This window comes from Haliotis asinina, chromosome 4 (assembly GCF_037392515.1).
Source record: "Haliotis asinina isolate JCU_RB_2024 chromosome 4, JCU_Hal_asi_v2, whole genome shotgun sequence".
Lineage (NCBI taxonomy): Eukaryota > Metazoa > Mollusca > Gastropoda > Lepetellida > Haliotidae > Haliotis > Haliotis asinina.
In genome coordinates, this window is record NC_090283.1 from 50,848,614 (window position 1) to 50,864,726 (window position 16,113).

At 39.2% G+C, this 16,113-nt stretch overlaps 1 protein-coding gene across 2 annotated transcripts in view; it reads right to left on the reverse strand.

The window, feature by feature from the left end:
• Nucleotides 1-455: 455 nt before the first annotated feature.
• LOC137281638 (calpain-5-like) overlaps nucleotides 456-16,113 on the reverse strand; it is a 42,442-nt gene continuing 26,784 nt past the window's right edge. For both annotated transcript variants that reach the window (XM_067813001.1, XM_067813002.1), the window contains exons 3-13: nucleotides 13,838-13,969; nucleotides 11,791-11,999; nucleotides 10,735-10,927; nucleotides 9,934-10,133; nucleotides 9,013-9,090; nucleotides 8,362-8,542; nucleotides 7,431-7,544; nucleotides 6,725-6,927; nucleotides 6,039-6,157; nucleotides 5,694-5,836; nucleotides 456-4,125 (exon numbers count right to left, since the gene is read on the reverse strand). In XM_067813001.1, coding sequence (XP_067669102.1) covers nucleotides 3,943-4,125; nucleotides 5,694-5,836; nucleotides 6,039-6,157; nucleotides 6,725-6,927; nucleotides 7,431-7,544; nucleotides 8,362-8,542; nucleotides 9,013-9,090; nucleotides 9,934-10,133; nucleotides 10,735-10,927; nucleotides 11,791-11,999; nucleotides 13,838-13,969 — 1,755 coding nt within the window. In that variant the 3' untranslated portion in view covers nucleotides 456-3,942. The remainder of the gene's footprint in view (nucleotides 4,126-5,693; nucleotides 5,837-6,038; nucleotides 6,158-6,724; nucleotides 6,928-7,430; nucleotides 7,545-8,361; nucleotides 8,543-9,012; nucleotides 9,091-9,933; nucleotides 10,134-10,734; nucleotides 10,928-11,790; nucleotides 12,000-13,837; nucleotides 13,970-16,113) is intronic.

Consider the following 16,113-nt stretch of genomic DNA (forward strand, 5'->3'; position numbering starts at 1 on the left):
CACTGTTATTGTCAGAAACAACTGACATGGCCATGCATGTGTTTGTGACTTGTGTCACCAACTTAACAGGACACCCACCTGGCTTATCGTCAGCTACTGATGGATGATGTTCCTCGATAGGGACCCTCAACAAATGCACGTTCCTAGCTCAGTATAGAGCTTTTATGTGATTGTACCAGATCCTAGCTGTACTGATATTTTCTAATATAGACAGACAGACAGACAGACAGACAGATAGATAGATTTGTTATGATCATGGCAGTGCTCTTTGCTGCTTTTATTTTATAACATTCATACTATGAAACATTGGTATTTTAAGTAGAGACCATCTCTCACAAATTACTACCTGTATATATCTTGCAAGGTGCAGCACATTGGATACTTTGGAAGAAACCCTTCAGGATGAATTTAGCCAGAAATAATCCGTCTAAATAAAAACTGCATCAAGAAAGGAATGGAGAACAAAATGTTTATTAGACAGAGCATGAGGCTTCTCAAACATGGCTGAATCTATATGCCAAAGATGACAGTCATGTGCCAGTTATTGAGATGTGTACACTATCTACAACTAAAACAGTTAAAGCATATGGATAAGCATGTAATTCTAAACTCAAGTCCAAAGTAGATTCTCTTAAGCGTGAGACATTTTGTAGCACTGAAGAACACCATATTACACATATTCATATTTAATAAATCACTGAAGTATGACGTCTCATTAATGACACACAACTGACTCATTAGATCAACCTTGTAAAAACCTCTAAAAGTTCATGTTAAAAATATTTCAGCAGTCATACGTTGGACAGATGTTGTAAAGATGATTACCTGAAATTTAGACAAAACTAAGCATGTAGAAACCACAACATCTAGGTCTCAGAATGAATAAATATGATAAACAATGTTTCATGTATCATTATGGGTACGTCTTATTTTAATATTTCCACCAATGGTCATATCATGTGGGGGGAAAAAAAAGTTCTTTCATTGAGTCTGTTGTGTCATATAGGTTTTTTAAAATACATTAAGGTACAGCATGGCATTATCAATGATAGCATCTAAAGCCGCGGCTCACAAGGACATGTCGAAACACAACATCTATGAGTGATGTAATGAAACAGATATGTAAAATAAAATATACAAAAATGTTTATTAACATATGAAAATGACAACAAAAGTAATAAAATAGAAAAGATTATAAAGAATATACAACCTTCCCAGTGCAAGACACAGAGGATGTCATAAAAGAAATGCATTAAATCAGAGATGTGGGCTTACAATATTATGAAGCCTTACCCTTCAACAACCGCATGCAGTGATTCTACATGTTAGCATACATGATCAGTGGTATAAAAATAGGCACTCTCCCTTCCCACTGCACCATTGCTGCCAATATGGGTTACATATCTGGTACATATCTAGCAAGCAAGATGGACAGGATTTTTTCAAGCAGATTGATGAGACACCAAGACTACTAACTACAACTTTCCTCCACCAAAGGGTGAATTGGCAGGTTTATAAAATTGCGATGAACTGTGCAAAAAGCTGTCCTATCATTTAGTTCAATAAACTTGTGCTAAACTGCAGAACTTCCTTCTGTTGTCAGTTCTGAGAGACTTGAACTCTGATGACTATCATTATCAAACTTGCTGACTATTCAAATGAAAGTCTATCCTCAACAGTTCTTATTCTCAACAGATGTTGCCTTGGTTCCTGTCGGGTAACAATATTTTAGAATTAAACCTTTCAAGATTGATCACTGATTTGTGTAGAAAGGTCATCCTTGATACTGGTCCTACAGTAAATCCTGTTGCCTGTCTGAGGCAATATCAAACATCTAGGTAAGTAGTACCTTTCTATATTCCTGACTGTTATTATAGGTGTATATATCCTGGGAGCTGGTACTATGGTGGCAAGACAAGAAGCAAGGACTAGCAGTCAAGTGACTGTCACTATCACAGCAATACAAAACCTTCAGAAAATTTGTATATGCACAGACACCTCTAATCAAAGGTGCTGACCTACTGCAGGCAGTTACTACTTTTAGGCTTGAAAGCAAAGAATATTTTCCCAATAAACAATACTGGCCGTGGTCTAATCACTGCGAGCATTAGGATTCCTACCATGGCCCTGACTGGACAACTAAATATATGACTATCTACTATCTTCTAAGAGGACTCAGTTTCTAGAATAGCTAAATTGTAGTATTCTTGGGTCAGTGCCAAAGATATAAAATAAAACCTTTTCTAGTAGAAATCACATCTGCAACCATGAAAAACCAGAAAGTGGTTTGAACATCTAAATTTCAGATTTAATATATCCAATATTAAATTCCAGAAATGCCTTTATGATCTGGATGGTAAATAAACAATTACAATTTTTATTTTGTAGCATTAAACATTCTTAAAAAATCTAAAATCACATGAATCAGTCCATGAAGATATGGTGAATTTTACTCAGAATGCTATGCAACATTTTATAAAATAACTACACAGAAATGCAATATCCAATATAATGTTCCACATTACAAGACACAGGGTGCAGAGTGAATACTCTATGTACAAATACTTAGAAAGTAACAACCACACAGATATATAAGGAGAAGTAAAACTTGTTGAAAATTGCAAAAAATTATCAGTTAACTTGTATCCAATAAAGACAGACTCACAAAGCAAACACTGATAATTAAAAAAGTTCAACGAGAAACTATTCACATAATGGTCTAACAAGAGAATAAGTTCACAAGGAAAGACAGTGGTTTTGTAAATTTGCACTCTCAAATCAGTACATTACAATTTGCTAGTTATATTCTTACAAGTTCATGATCTATAGATTTAAAAACAAACAGTTTTGCAAAGTTGCCTGTGGCTAACACATTCAAGCAGTGTATAAACTTCAAGACAAAAGACAATCTTTCACTAAATATATTACATGTTTCTTCCACATTGATAGATGTGAACATCATCTGTATGTTAAAGGTCACATGCAACCAAAAAATGAAACATAATTAAAACACAGTTATCACATATTCATGATGTGTAAAATGTATTGCTGATCAAGTAAATTAAATAAAGAAAATTGTAAGCGTATAATTGCAAATCAAAAGGGCAATATTTTCACCTCCCTCGAAACGAAGCAGCTGTGATGGAGAATCCAGTCAGAGGTGAATGTGCACTCAAGTGTAACAGAGCTTTATCATTGGCCAGTGGTTCATTTGCCGATACACTTAGATGGCTCTTTGTACATGGCTTATAAGCCCGATAGGTGTTAATTTCACATTGCATCTGGTCAACGATTGAAGTTGTGCGTTGCATATTGTCATTAGGAGACAGGCAGGCAGACATTGTGCCAGGGGAATATTTGTGAATTGTTTTAACTCCGATTTCGCTGGGTTTTTTTCACCGCGTTTTTTTTTTCAACGTTATAGTTTGAATTGGTGTTTTTGATGATTTGTTTCAGTAAGTGCATACCAAAATGTTTCAGAATCTGCAAAGTTGTGTTTTATGTTGCATGTGACCTTTAAGTTCATTAACAGTTACTGATATAACATGTACATCATATTTCCAATCACAAGTCAGAGCAGTAAAGTCATGTGTATGGAAACACCTCTGTGCAGGAATAGGACATAAGCTTCAAATTACTGTATTTCCTCGATTAAACACTGATGTTGAAAAATAAAACCAAAGTGCTATCAAAATTTGCCAGGCCTCAATTAAAAACAGGTAGCTTTGATAAATAAAATTCGACACATATTATCTTTCTATGCCAGGGTCTGAAAAAATATATGTCACAATCTTTAATCGAAGAAATACGTTCAGGTAAAATCCCTACAGGTAACATTTTGAAACAGGGGTTACAAGTGTTGTTGGTGTGGTGAGTAGATCCACAAGCCTAACAATGTAACAATATTGTGAGCACCAGGAGTCTGATAACAGCAGATCATGTTTAGATTGAGGTGAGGGTCTTGCTCTGCGTGATCTCCACACGGACTTTGCCTGGCCTTGGGGCTCCCTGCTCCTTTTTGCGTCCAATGAGACCCACTTCCTGTATTGAGTGGGAACATTCATCAGCGCTCATAAATACATGCTTGCCCATGTACTCGTCTCTCAAGAGATTGTTGTTCCAGATCTACAAATACAATAACAATGTTTTAACTATCATTGATCTATATATGTAAAACAGGTAGAAAACCTATAGTGTCAGTAGTGTTATTGTAGTATTATTCATGCCTTCCAATACAATACTGCTCCTTACATTCATTGTGAATGGTCTTATGCCACTCTCAACAATGTTCCAGATCCATCAATGTGACCTGTTAATAATCAGTTTTCACTGAGATAAACCTCTTGTTACATTATGAATATTTTGTTGATATGGTTAGGTGTTTGTAACCCCACTTAGCAGCCCTGATCAATACAAGACAACCCAGTGATTGACATCACAACTGGTATACAGTGGAAGCTGTCTAAATCGGCACTCACTGGGACTGAAGATATAATCCGGTTTAGACAAAGTGCTAGATTGTAGAGCTGATGGTAAATGTACAAGCTATGGATGGGACAGATTTTATGCTGGTGTTGACAACTTGCCGGATTGGACAGATCCTGGTTTTGACAGCTTCCACTGCATGTCAGCATCACTTAGTCTTATCACAAGAACCGTTCCTATTATTTTCAATGTATCCCACATACAAGTGAGTAAAGTTACCAATAGGGAAAGGCAAACTGGGAATTTATCTAGCAATCATTTATCTCAAATAACTCAGAGTGAGTGAGTGAGTGAGTTTAGTTTTATGCTGCACTCGGCAATAGTACAGCTGATGACGGCGGTCTGTAAATAATCAAGTCTGGGCCAGACAATCCAGCGATCAACATGAGCATCGATCTGCGAAACTGGGAACCGAAGACACGTCCACCATGTCAGTGAGTCTGACCACTTGATCCCATTAGTTGTCTCTTACAACAAGCATAGTTGCCTTTTATGGCCCGGACCTTCACAGGTTCTCAAATAATTGAGTCACACTGAATGAAAATAATTGACGTTTTGCGAATGCAACTCAGTGGAAGGGAGATAACTCTGAATTTGCTTTACATGTCATCTGCTGGATTCTTTGTTATCTGCAATCTAGTATTTACTAATTGCCTGACTCTGGTACTCCTTATTATGATTTGATACACACGCTTCAATCAGTGAACAACTTATATCTAATGACCATCATCTGTTGCCCGGGGACCTCTTTTCTGGAATAAGCACAAGCTGATTAAACTATGAGCTATGTCCCATGCCTGTGATGGATGGTGATATGTATCCTGACCAGGGCCCTCTTACACAAAGCACCGAGGTGATCGTAAGTCACTGAGGTAACTTAGTGCAATGTTAAAGAATGGGAGTTTAAGTCAACCTTACTAAAGAAAGAAGCCCCTGGTTTACCCAGGGCACGAGTGACTTGCTTGTGCGTAAGATTAAAACAAGCACAGTCATTCTTTATCTCCCTATGCTACTAGGACTTCATAAGCTGGCTATGACAACAGACATGGAGTACTGGGCTAGATTTTCGAAACCCTCTTAGCGCTAAGATAGTCGTAAGTTATTGTTAAGGCATGACACTTACGACAATCTTAGCGCTAAGAGAGCTTCGAAAATCTGGGCCCTGGAGTACGTATTCCACTATCCCAATGTGTCTACAAGACACTGACCTGGATCTTGATCGGAGCACCAAGGGGCTTCTTCCTGTAGAAGAGAGCACTCTGGTTCCAGTTTGGGTCTGTGGTGTTCTTGCAGCTGGTGGTCCGCACTGACTCTCCTTCACACTTGATGATGGCATAGGGGTCAGCACCACCTGGCAGCAAAAGCATCAGTTAACTGAAGAAAGTGACATTACTGGTTGACTCACATTATCTTTATTGTGTATTACTTGTTTGCTTTCAAGGAGGATGGTCCTCATCAAAGATGTTCTGGAGATGCTTTTTTCAAATTTAGCAATGACAGGTCAGAATGTCTGACCTACTTACCAGCAGTCCAAGACACCCTGACCTACTTACCAGATGCGTCCTGTTTCTCTAGACCATGGGCTCCTATGATCTTGATGTGTGTGACCATGACTGGCTCACTGCTGAAACAGTTCCACCAACTTTTCTGTGGCTGATCCTGATCCAGGTACCTGCAGGGAAACACAAGCACCATTAAATGTCATACAGTAAGTCGTAAGTGAGCGAGTGAGTTGGGTTTTACAGCTTCAGCAATATCATGGCTCGAGATACCAAACCTGGGCCTCAAACACTTTAACCAGATTAGAACTTGAGCCTTGATCTTCAGCACTATGATCATCTTGACCACTGTGCTACCCCATCAGATAAGGAGTAAAGGTAAAGGAGACTGACTGATATTGTCCATAACAATACAATAATGTTACAAAATCATTAATATTAACATAACATTACAGTATATGAAGTATACAATCTAATCTCTCAATGTATCTTTGGAGATGTGTTTTCAGGAAGCAGCGTTTACTCGCACTATAATTAGGTGGATACCGTATACATTGGATAGAGTTTTGTGCTCATGACTAAGTCATCTTTTATAAGATAGTGATATGTTTTAAAACTGTTCATGTAATCAATAGAAATGAGAAATCAATAAATGTCATTACAGCCTGAATACCACAAGGACTAATTTTCATTGCTAAATCGTAAAATACTATCAGATAGTTTCCAAGCTGTAGACTCACTTGAAGTTGTTAGCACTATCTGTGTAGATTCTGATTAGGAACTCTGACTCAATATCCTTGTCAAAGGTAGACGGGACAATGACGTAACGACCTCTTGTAGCAGTCGGTCTCAAAAAGATGGATCGACTGTTCCTGAAGACGGATGACACTAGTTTCTCGTGGTGACTCAGATCATGTATTCTGTACCGTCTGTTAATCTCAACCTGAAGTATAACAACAGGATTATTAATGGGTGTGAGCAAGTATGGTTTTACACTGAAATTAGCAATATCATGGTGGGGACCATCAGAAATGGGCCTCACACTTTGTAATGAGTGAGTTTAGTTTTACGCCGCATTCAGCAACGTTCCAGCTATATGGCGGCAACTTGTAAATATTCGAGTCTGGACCTGACAATCCAGTGATCAACAGCATGAGCATCAATCTGCGCAATTGGGAACCAATGACATATCAACAAAGTCAGCAAGCATGACCACCCAATCCCGTTAGTCGCCTCTTATGACAAGCATAGTCGCCTTTTATGGCAAGCATGGGTTGCTGAAGGCATTTTTTATACCCCGACCTTCATGGGTCTTCACACATTGTACCCATGTGGGGAATGAAACCAGTGTCTTCAGCATGACAAGCGGACACTTCAACCATAACGCTAACCCTCATTAGAATGGATATTACCAGTAAATAGATATCCATAGCAGTGTTGACTTACTTTGAATATGGTGAAGCCCATGGTTTCATTGGTGGAGCCTTCCTTGGTCCGAGTGCTCTTCTGACTCAAGTGGACCATAAACTCCTCCTCTTCCCCAGTGATGTCAAATGCATACTGCAAACAGACGCTATACATGTAACCTGGCAAACATTCTGTTAATACCTATCTACACAACCATTGTAAACACTCTGTGTCTTTACTCTTCTCACAGCTTCACACCCACATAAACAAGACACCCCACTACGCTGGTTGGTACAGGAACACGTTCTACTACCACCGAGATGTACCCAGCACATTTGACATGAGCAGTGGAAAAGTTTACCAAAATTGGTATGAGCAGTGTCTTACTGTCATATGTCTGTGGTAAGGTAGAGTTTCAGCAATTGTTGTCAACTTCTCCTTTATTGTTTATGCAAGAAGTTGACATCCATAACATTCTGTCTCATATTAGAATACTGACTTCTAAATGCCTCTCAAGAACTTGAAAGTAAGTCTGTAGTCGGGCCTTATCACAAGACTTTCTTGTACACTAAGCCTTCAGAACAAACCATGAAGATGGAGGTCACACAACATATATCTAAGACATAAAACTTAAATGTATGAAAAGCGTGCCGCACACTGCCAAGATATGTCTTAGACATCATAACTGTTTGCTGATGGCTACAGGCTCGTTTCATTCGTGTAATGTCGCATTGAGCAATACTCCAGCTATATGACGGTGGTCTGTAAGTAATCAAGTCAGGACCAGACAATCCAGTGATCAACAGCATGAGCATTGATTTATGCAGTTATGTGTCGACCAGGTAGGCGAACCTGACCATCTGATCCCATTGGTTGCCTCTAACAATGTTTTTAGAGACTGATTCTGAACCGAATCTTGAGAGGTAAACTATACTTGGGGGCTTATTTGTATGATAATTCTTCTCTGTACCTGTGGGTTGTTGAGGAAGGTGTCCCTGTTGTTGAGGCAGCCCCCTGCCCTGTTGGGCTTTTTCCAAGCCCCGTGATGCAGACCTTCATTCCACGTCTTGGTCAAGGTGAACAAGGACGTGTTCACGTTACGGCAAATTCCAACTTGTTTGAAGTACTTGCAGAAGTCCTCAAAAGTCATCCTACAAGTAGACAGAGTAGTGAAAACACTTCTCAAGAAGACAAAACATCTATAGACTTGAATATTTACAAGATAACAATACATATTTAAGCTGCTGTTGGTTTTAGATCCAGACTAAGATTAACGTGAGTAAACCACTTGTAAATAAGCCGAAAAGAGCTATCGGCAATCATATTTTTTGTCCTCCCCAGTATACTAGTGAGTCAGGTGACCCATTACTGCATCTCAGGATGTGATCTGAACATTCTAAACTAGAAATCTAAAGAATACCATAATTACTAATTCAAAGGCCCTTATGGTAAACATGAAGGTCCTGTGAACTCCTGTTTAATTCGTGTTTCAAAAAACCCTTAATAACAATGCAGAAGAAAGAGACTAATACTTGACATTCAATGTTATGTATTCTAAATAAATCTAAATCATTTACGTCTGTTTACATAGGTTACTGAAAACTCTGAAGGTTTTTCTCACCAGAATTCACCATCATCATCGACAGTTAAACCAATCTTCTTCTGATCATTCTTGTCTATTTTATCCCACTCTGGTGATCTTGAAAATATAAATTTACATGTGAAATATCACAAAACAAAATCAATGAACCGTATACAATCCTCATAAGGAACATATACATGTTTGGAGTACAAAAATGTGCTACAAAGATGACGTGCTACTATTCTGGTCTGAGTTCACAACAGGAACAGTAGGAAATGTGAGTGAGTAAGGTTTTGTGCCACGTTAGCAATATTCCAGCAATATCAGGGTGGGGAACACCAGAAATGGGCTTCACACTGCACCAATGTGGGGTATGAACCCAAGACTTCAGTGTCACAAGTGAATGCTTTAACCACTAGGCTACCAAACTGTCCCAGGTAAAAAAGGCCAAGTACATAAATAACATAAGCACCACAACCATAACAACAACTTTAAATGATAAAAGTTCGGTACATGATAAAGAGTTCAGCTTTCACAATGTAATACTGAAATTGACTGTTGGCAGATTCTGGCAGCCACCACCTGCCACATGTTGAATGGGATGCCAAAGACTTCTCAGTTACAACTGACCCGCAAATTTCGGAATATTTCATCAATATGTTGTAGTTTCTGACTGAATATAGTTGCATGTCTCCATCACCAATGTTTCAGCAATGTCACATGAAGGGCACTATAACTATGAGCAAACACTTAAGCCACTAGACTACCTATCAAGGTCCATGAAGAGTCTTGTACTTGTTCACTCTGCTAGCAAATTCCAAGTCTTGTTCACTCATGCCTATTTTGAGTTATTTAATCTTTCTGCGCTTTCATTAGAGCCAAATCGGTTATTTTCAAACAACTGCTCCAAATAGACTGAGAGGGCTTAATTTCAATATTGTTAATTCAGGGCAGACATACCCATCACTGAATGCTCCTTTCCATTCACATTGACCCCAAGGGTTACGAAGTCGAACCATTGCCAGTTTGGGACGATTGAAAATGCTGAACAGTCCTGACGATCCTTCCAGGTGGACATTCTTCACACAGGTCACACCATATGCATGACCTTTGACCAGACCCATGTCTGTACTGGCTTCCATCTCTTGGGCAGATTCAGCCTGAAATGAGGCAGGTCTATAATGTGTGTGTAAAGGCAGGCTACCAACCTATGCCTATAAAATTAACTCCCTTTGAAAAGTTTACAATTTCACTGTGAAGTTGCTCTTTTCAGGTGTCTGAATCCAATAGGACAGCTTACCTCATCCAAGTGCTTTCTTATATAAAGTACCTTATAATTCATTTTTAGAGCACCAAGTATCCCTGTGTCTAATACTGCTCATTATTATTACACCGGATAACCCAAACTGCCTGTGAAGTCCTAGGTTTATAGGGCATGACATCCCACCCGATACCCATTTTCCAGCAATCTTCAGCGAAGATTTGACAGTGAGTGAGTGAGTTTAGTTTGACGCCACACTCGGCAATACGCCAGCCATATGTGTCAACCAAGTCAGCAAGCCTGGCCACCCGACCCCATTAGTCACCTCTTACGACAAGCACAGTCACCTTTTACGGCTTGGGTTGCTGAAGGCCTGTTCTACCCCAGGACCTTCATGGGTCCAGTGTATATGGACAAGTTATATACAGGTACAAACTTTAACCACCACTAGGGTACCCTACTGATTGGGAAACAGGTCAAGCATGACAGAATCTACGTACTGGAATTGATGCCGACATCAGAGACCTCCTGTCCATTTCCTTCTGCATTCGGGCAAAGAACTCCGCTCGTTTCTCTGGCTCAGTTGCCACACCCATCTTATCCATCTCATACGTGTCGGACACGCCACCAGTGAAATCCTCTAGAGCCTCATTCAAGTCCCCACCATCCAGAGACTCGTAGCATCCAAAGAATCTGAAGATACGGTTTAGATGGAATACAGTCTGCTGCTTATTAGTTTTAGAGAACACTTTGTAAGCTGTCTAAACTGGCAGTCACTGGGACTGAAGAAATGATCTGGTATAGACAATGTGCTGGATTGTAGAGCTGACGATGAATGTACATGTCATGGACAGGACTGAGATTTTATGCCAGTGTTGCCAACTTGCCGGATTGGAGAGATGACGGTTTATATACTGCTTCCATTGTACATGATATCATAGTTTCTATCAACAGGTGCATTCATTTTAGAGAACAGTTTGTAAGAATATGATATCATGGTTCATACCAATAGGGGCATCTGGTCCAACTGATTATTCTCTGACACATTGAGACACTAACATGGGATGGATCCTCATGCCAATGACAGCTCCATGTGGAGTCTGAGTCTAATATATCTATTTCACACAATGTCAACACTGTACATGATATCATGGATTATACAGCGAGCAAGAACAAATTCGAAGTCTACAAAAGACTGTAAGTCAATATACAATACTGATGATACATAAATCAATTATGATAACATGGCATATTAACAAGGAATTAGGACAGATTTTGTCAACCATGTCATTCCATTGCTGTCTTAAATATTCAATGTGTTCACGGATATTGGACGAACTATTAATTGATAAGGTAATGAGCAGGGTGTATCTATCAGGAAAGAATATTTCGATATGAGAGATAGTTACTCGTTCATCACATCCCTGAACTAGGGGATTATTGGGCTGACCTTGATCTACAACTGAAAGTGGATGTCTAAATGTTCGCATACAAATTTCGAAGGTTTCTTCATGATATGCCACAGTTCAAACTACTAGCTGACAACATCAACTCACTTGGCATATGCCTTCTCCAACAGAGCGCTCCAGAATTCGTTCTTGCTCTGTGAGTGGATGAAGACCAGCTCTCCATTGATGACAGGTAGATGGTCATCAATGACCACTTCGGTCCACTCCCCGTAGCGCCAGAACATGAAGCGGAAGATTCCTTGGTAGTTTTCCGGTTTCTGATCATCCCACTCCTGGCCCGCGGCATCCGGGATCACCTGCAGCAACAGAATGATTGTTACAAGGGATGCAATGATTCAACCATCGATTTTCAACACTGGACCCTCAATTCGATCATTTTCTATTCAATTCTTCATAGATGTAAAAACAATAGATTCAATTTAACTCTCAGACTCCGCTTTTTCCGTGTGAAATCCATTGTCAATGTGGTGATGTCTGCTAACAAATAGTTTCACGATAACTTGTCTGACATTAACCAATCACATTTTACTTTATTTCAGCACTCAAAATTTAAACAGGTACTCAAATATTTCAATCAAATTAGTGAAAATGGTTATTCAAACCAAGGTGTCTGATGAATCAAACTGAATCACTGCAGCTCTGTTACTCAGGGATTGGGAAAGGCAGGTCCCATGGGCCATTTTACACATTAGTTGAAAAGTTGGTACATAAAAATTTTTAAGTTTACCATTGGTACAAGGGCAAAGGCCCATTCTAAATTCAGAAAATGGCTAATAATCCTGAAAATAGCCCATTGTCAAAGTTCTCCTTCCTGATCCCTGAGTAACATCTGGCTACTGATCTAGATCATCGAGACTGATAAGTGCTAAAGAAATCTTGATCAATTATCGATAAGAATGGCCAGCAACTGCAAGCACATATGCAAAAAACTCCTAATTTATTCAATTATTTCATCTCACTGGTGAGTACTGACATGGATTACTTTTTGATGTAAATATCTGAAAAAGCAAAGTTGTTCTTAGACGTGAACAAGTCACAGTAATACATCTTATTAAGTAATACAAAACTTAACTCCATGTAAATAGTTTACAGTCGTGCCCCATTTATCTGAACCTCAGATATCTGGAAAATTCGCCTTCCAAATGAAAATTCCTTAAAATGAATTCACAATGTTGTAAAATTACTCACTTATCCTGAACTGAACGGTCATTTTCACATACAAAACACCAATTTATGTACATTGTTTGTCTTGTATATCCAGATGGCTGAGCACTGAATGTTTACACACGCGATAACAGAGGGGATCGCGTGCCGTAACACGAGAGAAGTCGGCAGTCTTTGAAGTGTGAGAAGATTAATTACATCTGAGTAGCAAGGTGACACTGAGTTAATTTTGAGGCATGTCAATTTGTAGGTTACTGAAATTACTCTGTGACGAAGTGACTGGCAAATCTTTGAATGACACTGACATCCTCCAGCAGTGTGTTCAGACAGCGAGGCTGATGATGACGACAAAGTTGAGCAGGTTCCACCTCCCCCACCCATGTCTCACAAGGAAGCTCGTGTTTGAGACATTGTAATGTGTATGCAGTGATATTTATTTATGTGTAATCAATAAAGATTATGTCTGATGCCTACTATGTTTCTTTGTACGTTTCTTTGCACATATGGCCCGTGATTCAGATATCCGAAAATTCGCTTATCTGGATGATTTCCATAAAAACACAAGCGTTCGGATAAATGGGGCACGACTGTATTCACAGCGTTATTGGTATGGAATCTAATCTGGTGTTATGGCTTTTGCACCTCCCACAAAGGGTGTATATTGTATGCTGGTATAAGACAGGCAGTTAAGCACATTTTGTATTACAATGTCAATAACCAGCGGAATGCTACAGAAATCTATCGTAACCTGCCTTGGACATGCTGCCCAGATCTAAAGACATTGGTCAATATTCTCAGCTTCAGTGATACAAATTGCTGCTGTGATTCAGTGTTTCCTGACAATCACAAACATCACAATACTCTAATAACTAAACAAAATGCACAGAAATTTACTAATAATATATCATACATCTAAGAGGAATACTAACATATACATATGTTGCAGTGTTCATAAAGCTCTGGTACATACCTTGTTCCAGATTTCAGAATACTGTGCCAAACAGGAGCTGGCTGCCACAAACCAGCAGTTGCCAAGGCGACCCTGGGAGACATCATTAGAACTAGCACCCTCAACAAATAGCTTCGGGTTGTCCACAATTTGCTGCAACAAGGAAGAAAATGTATTAAATAACACCAATTTGGTGTGTCTTGAAATGGGCATTTAGCCATTATTCCATCTGTTCCAAATGGATGCTCAAATGGAATATCAAAACTATAAATGTAGTTTCTGTAAAAATAACATGAAGTAAAGCCAAATTACATGGCTAACTCAATTTTAGTCAAAGACTTCAAATAGTGTCTAACTGTCTTGATTGAGGAAGTGAGGTTTTACATCACTTTTTGCAATATGTTAGCAGTATCATGGCTGGTGACACCAGAGATGGGCTTCACGCATTGTGCCCATGTGGGGAATCAAATCCTTGACTTCGGTGTGACAAGCGAAAGCCTTAACCACTAGGGTACCCCAACATTCCATGCCCAGACTGAAATGACACACTATCTCTATTTATGTTTGTTTGTTGCATTAAGCCACACTTAGCATTATTCTGCTAGATAACAGTGACTTGTGAATTCTATCACTGATTAGACTATAGCCACATTCATGGGGCTTGTCGTAAGAGGCAACTAACATGGTCGGGTGGTCATGCTTGCTAACTTGGTCAACAGGTCATTGGTTCCGACTTGCGCAGATCTATGCTCAAGACTAGCTTATCTACAAACTGCTGCCACATAGCTGGAATATTGCTGAGTGCAGCATAAAACTCACTCACTCATTCAGGGGAATTCATTTTATCATCCAAGAACTGATAACAACATTTCATCAGCACAGCTGGAGAATGAGCGAGTGAGTTTAGTTTTATGCTGCACTCAGCAGTATTACAGCTATATGGCGGTGGTCTGTAAGTAATTGAGTCTGGACCAGACAATCCAGTGATCAACAATATAAGCATCGGTCTGTGCAAGTGGGAACCGATGACATGTGCCAACCAAGTCAGCAAGTCTGACCACCCGATCCTGTTAGTCTCCTCTTACGACAAGCATAGTTGCCTTTTATGGCAAGCATGGGTTGCTGAAGGCTTAATCTACCCTGGGACCTTCACGGGTGCTGGGGAATGAGGGGAGATAACAGATATGATCTCAGTGGCAGTTTATTTTATGCTTAATCAGTGTATGAAACTCCTAAAAGAAGCCTGGATGCTCACAGGGCTGATAACCAAACACTGTTGCCGGTCCTGTTAACATGTAAACAGCCCTGAATTAAAAATAAGAAATTGAGATCTGGTGTTAAAAGAAAGTAACTAATGAATTACTTGTAGTGAGTTTAACTTAAACATGTGCCACAGCAAATTTAATAAAATCATAACTTGGTGGTCACTCTTGATTGTTTAGTGTCACTGCCATCTGAATGAGAAAGCAGAAAAGAACGGCATTATTCTCTAGACCAGTCACATTTTAGTGTTAGATAAATGTGTTTAGAGTTTGATTGGTCATGAGCTATACAGGCATCATCTAGCTACCACGGTTGTAAATTAGTTTGAAATATGTCCCAAATCCCATAGTCAATGACATGGTCAAATATATACCGTTGGAAAATGTATTAGCACACAGGGCTGACTATAAAATAAAGCCGTAAGCCTGCCATGAAACCAGCACGCAGTGGGCCACCGGGCAGAGGCTATTTCATACACTGGTTTAATGCCTCACCCAGATAATCATGGCAGCATTCTGTAAATAAATCAGGTCTGGACCAGACAATCCAGTGATCAAGAGCAACAGCATTAATCTATGAAACTGGGACATGATCACATGCACAATTAGTCACAGGCTAAAACTAAAATGTCATGTAATCAACCTTAGAATTGTAATATCCTACATTTAAGAACAAAGACTTTGCAGCTGATAATATCATCCAAGGACATGTACTGTGCTCATATCAAACACAAAGACCACACACTGTAGTTCACTAAAACTAGTTTGCTATGCAGTTATAGCTCACATTTTAGTATTCAGAAGAAATCACTTCATCTGTTCATTACAATACAACTGATTTCATTATAAACAAATAAATAAAAAGCACTTTCCGCTTTTACAATGTCTGTCATGTTTTCTATTCTTCATCTTCAGCAATATCTTTAGGAAAGACTTTTGTGCTGAAATTTCTTGTGAGATGACAGCTGCAACTTCAGTAAACAGGGAGGCATAATGGATAATAATTATGCAGATTATGGAAAGATGTTTGTGCTT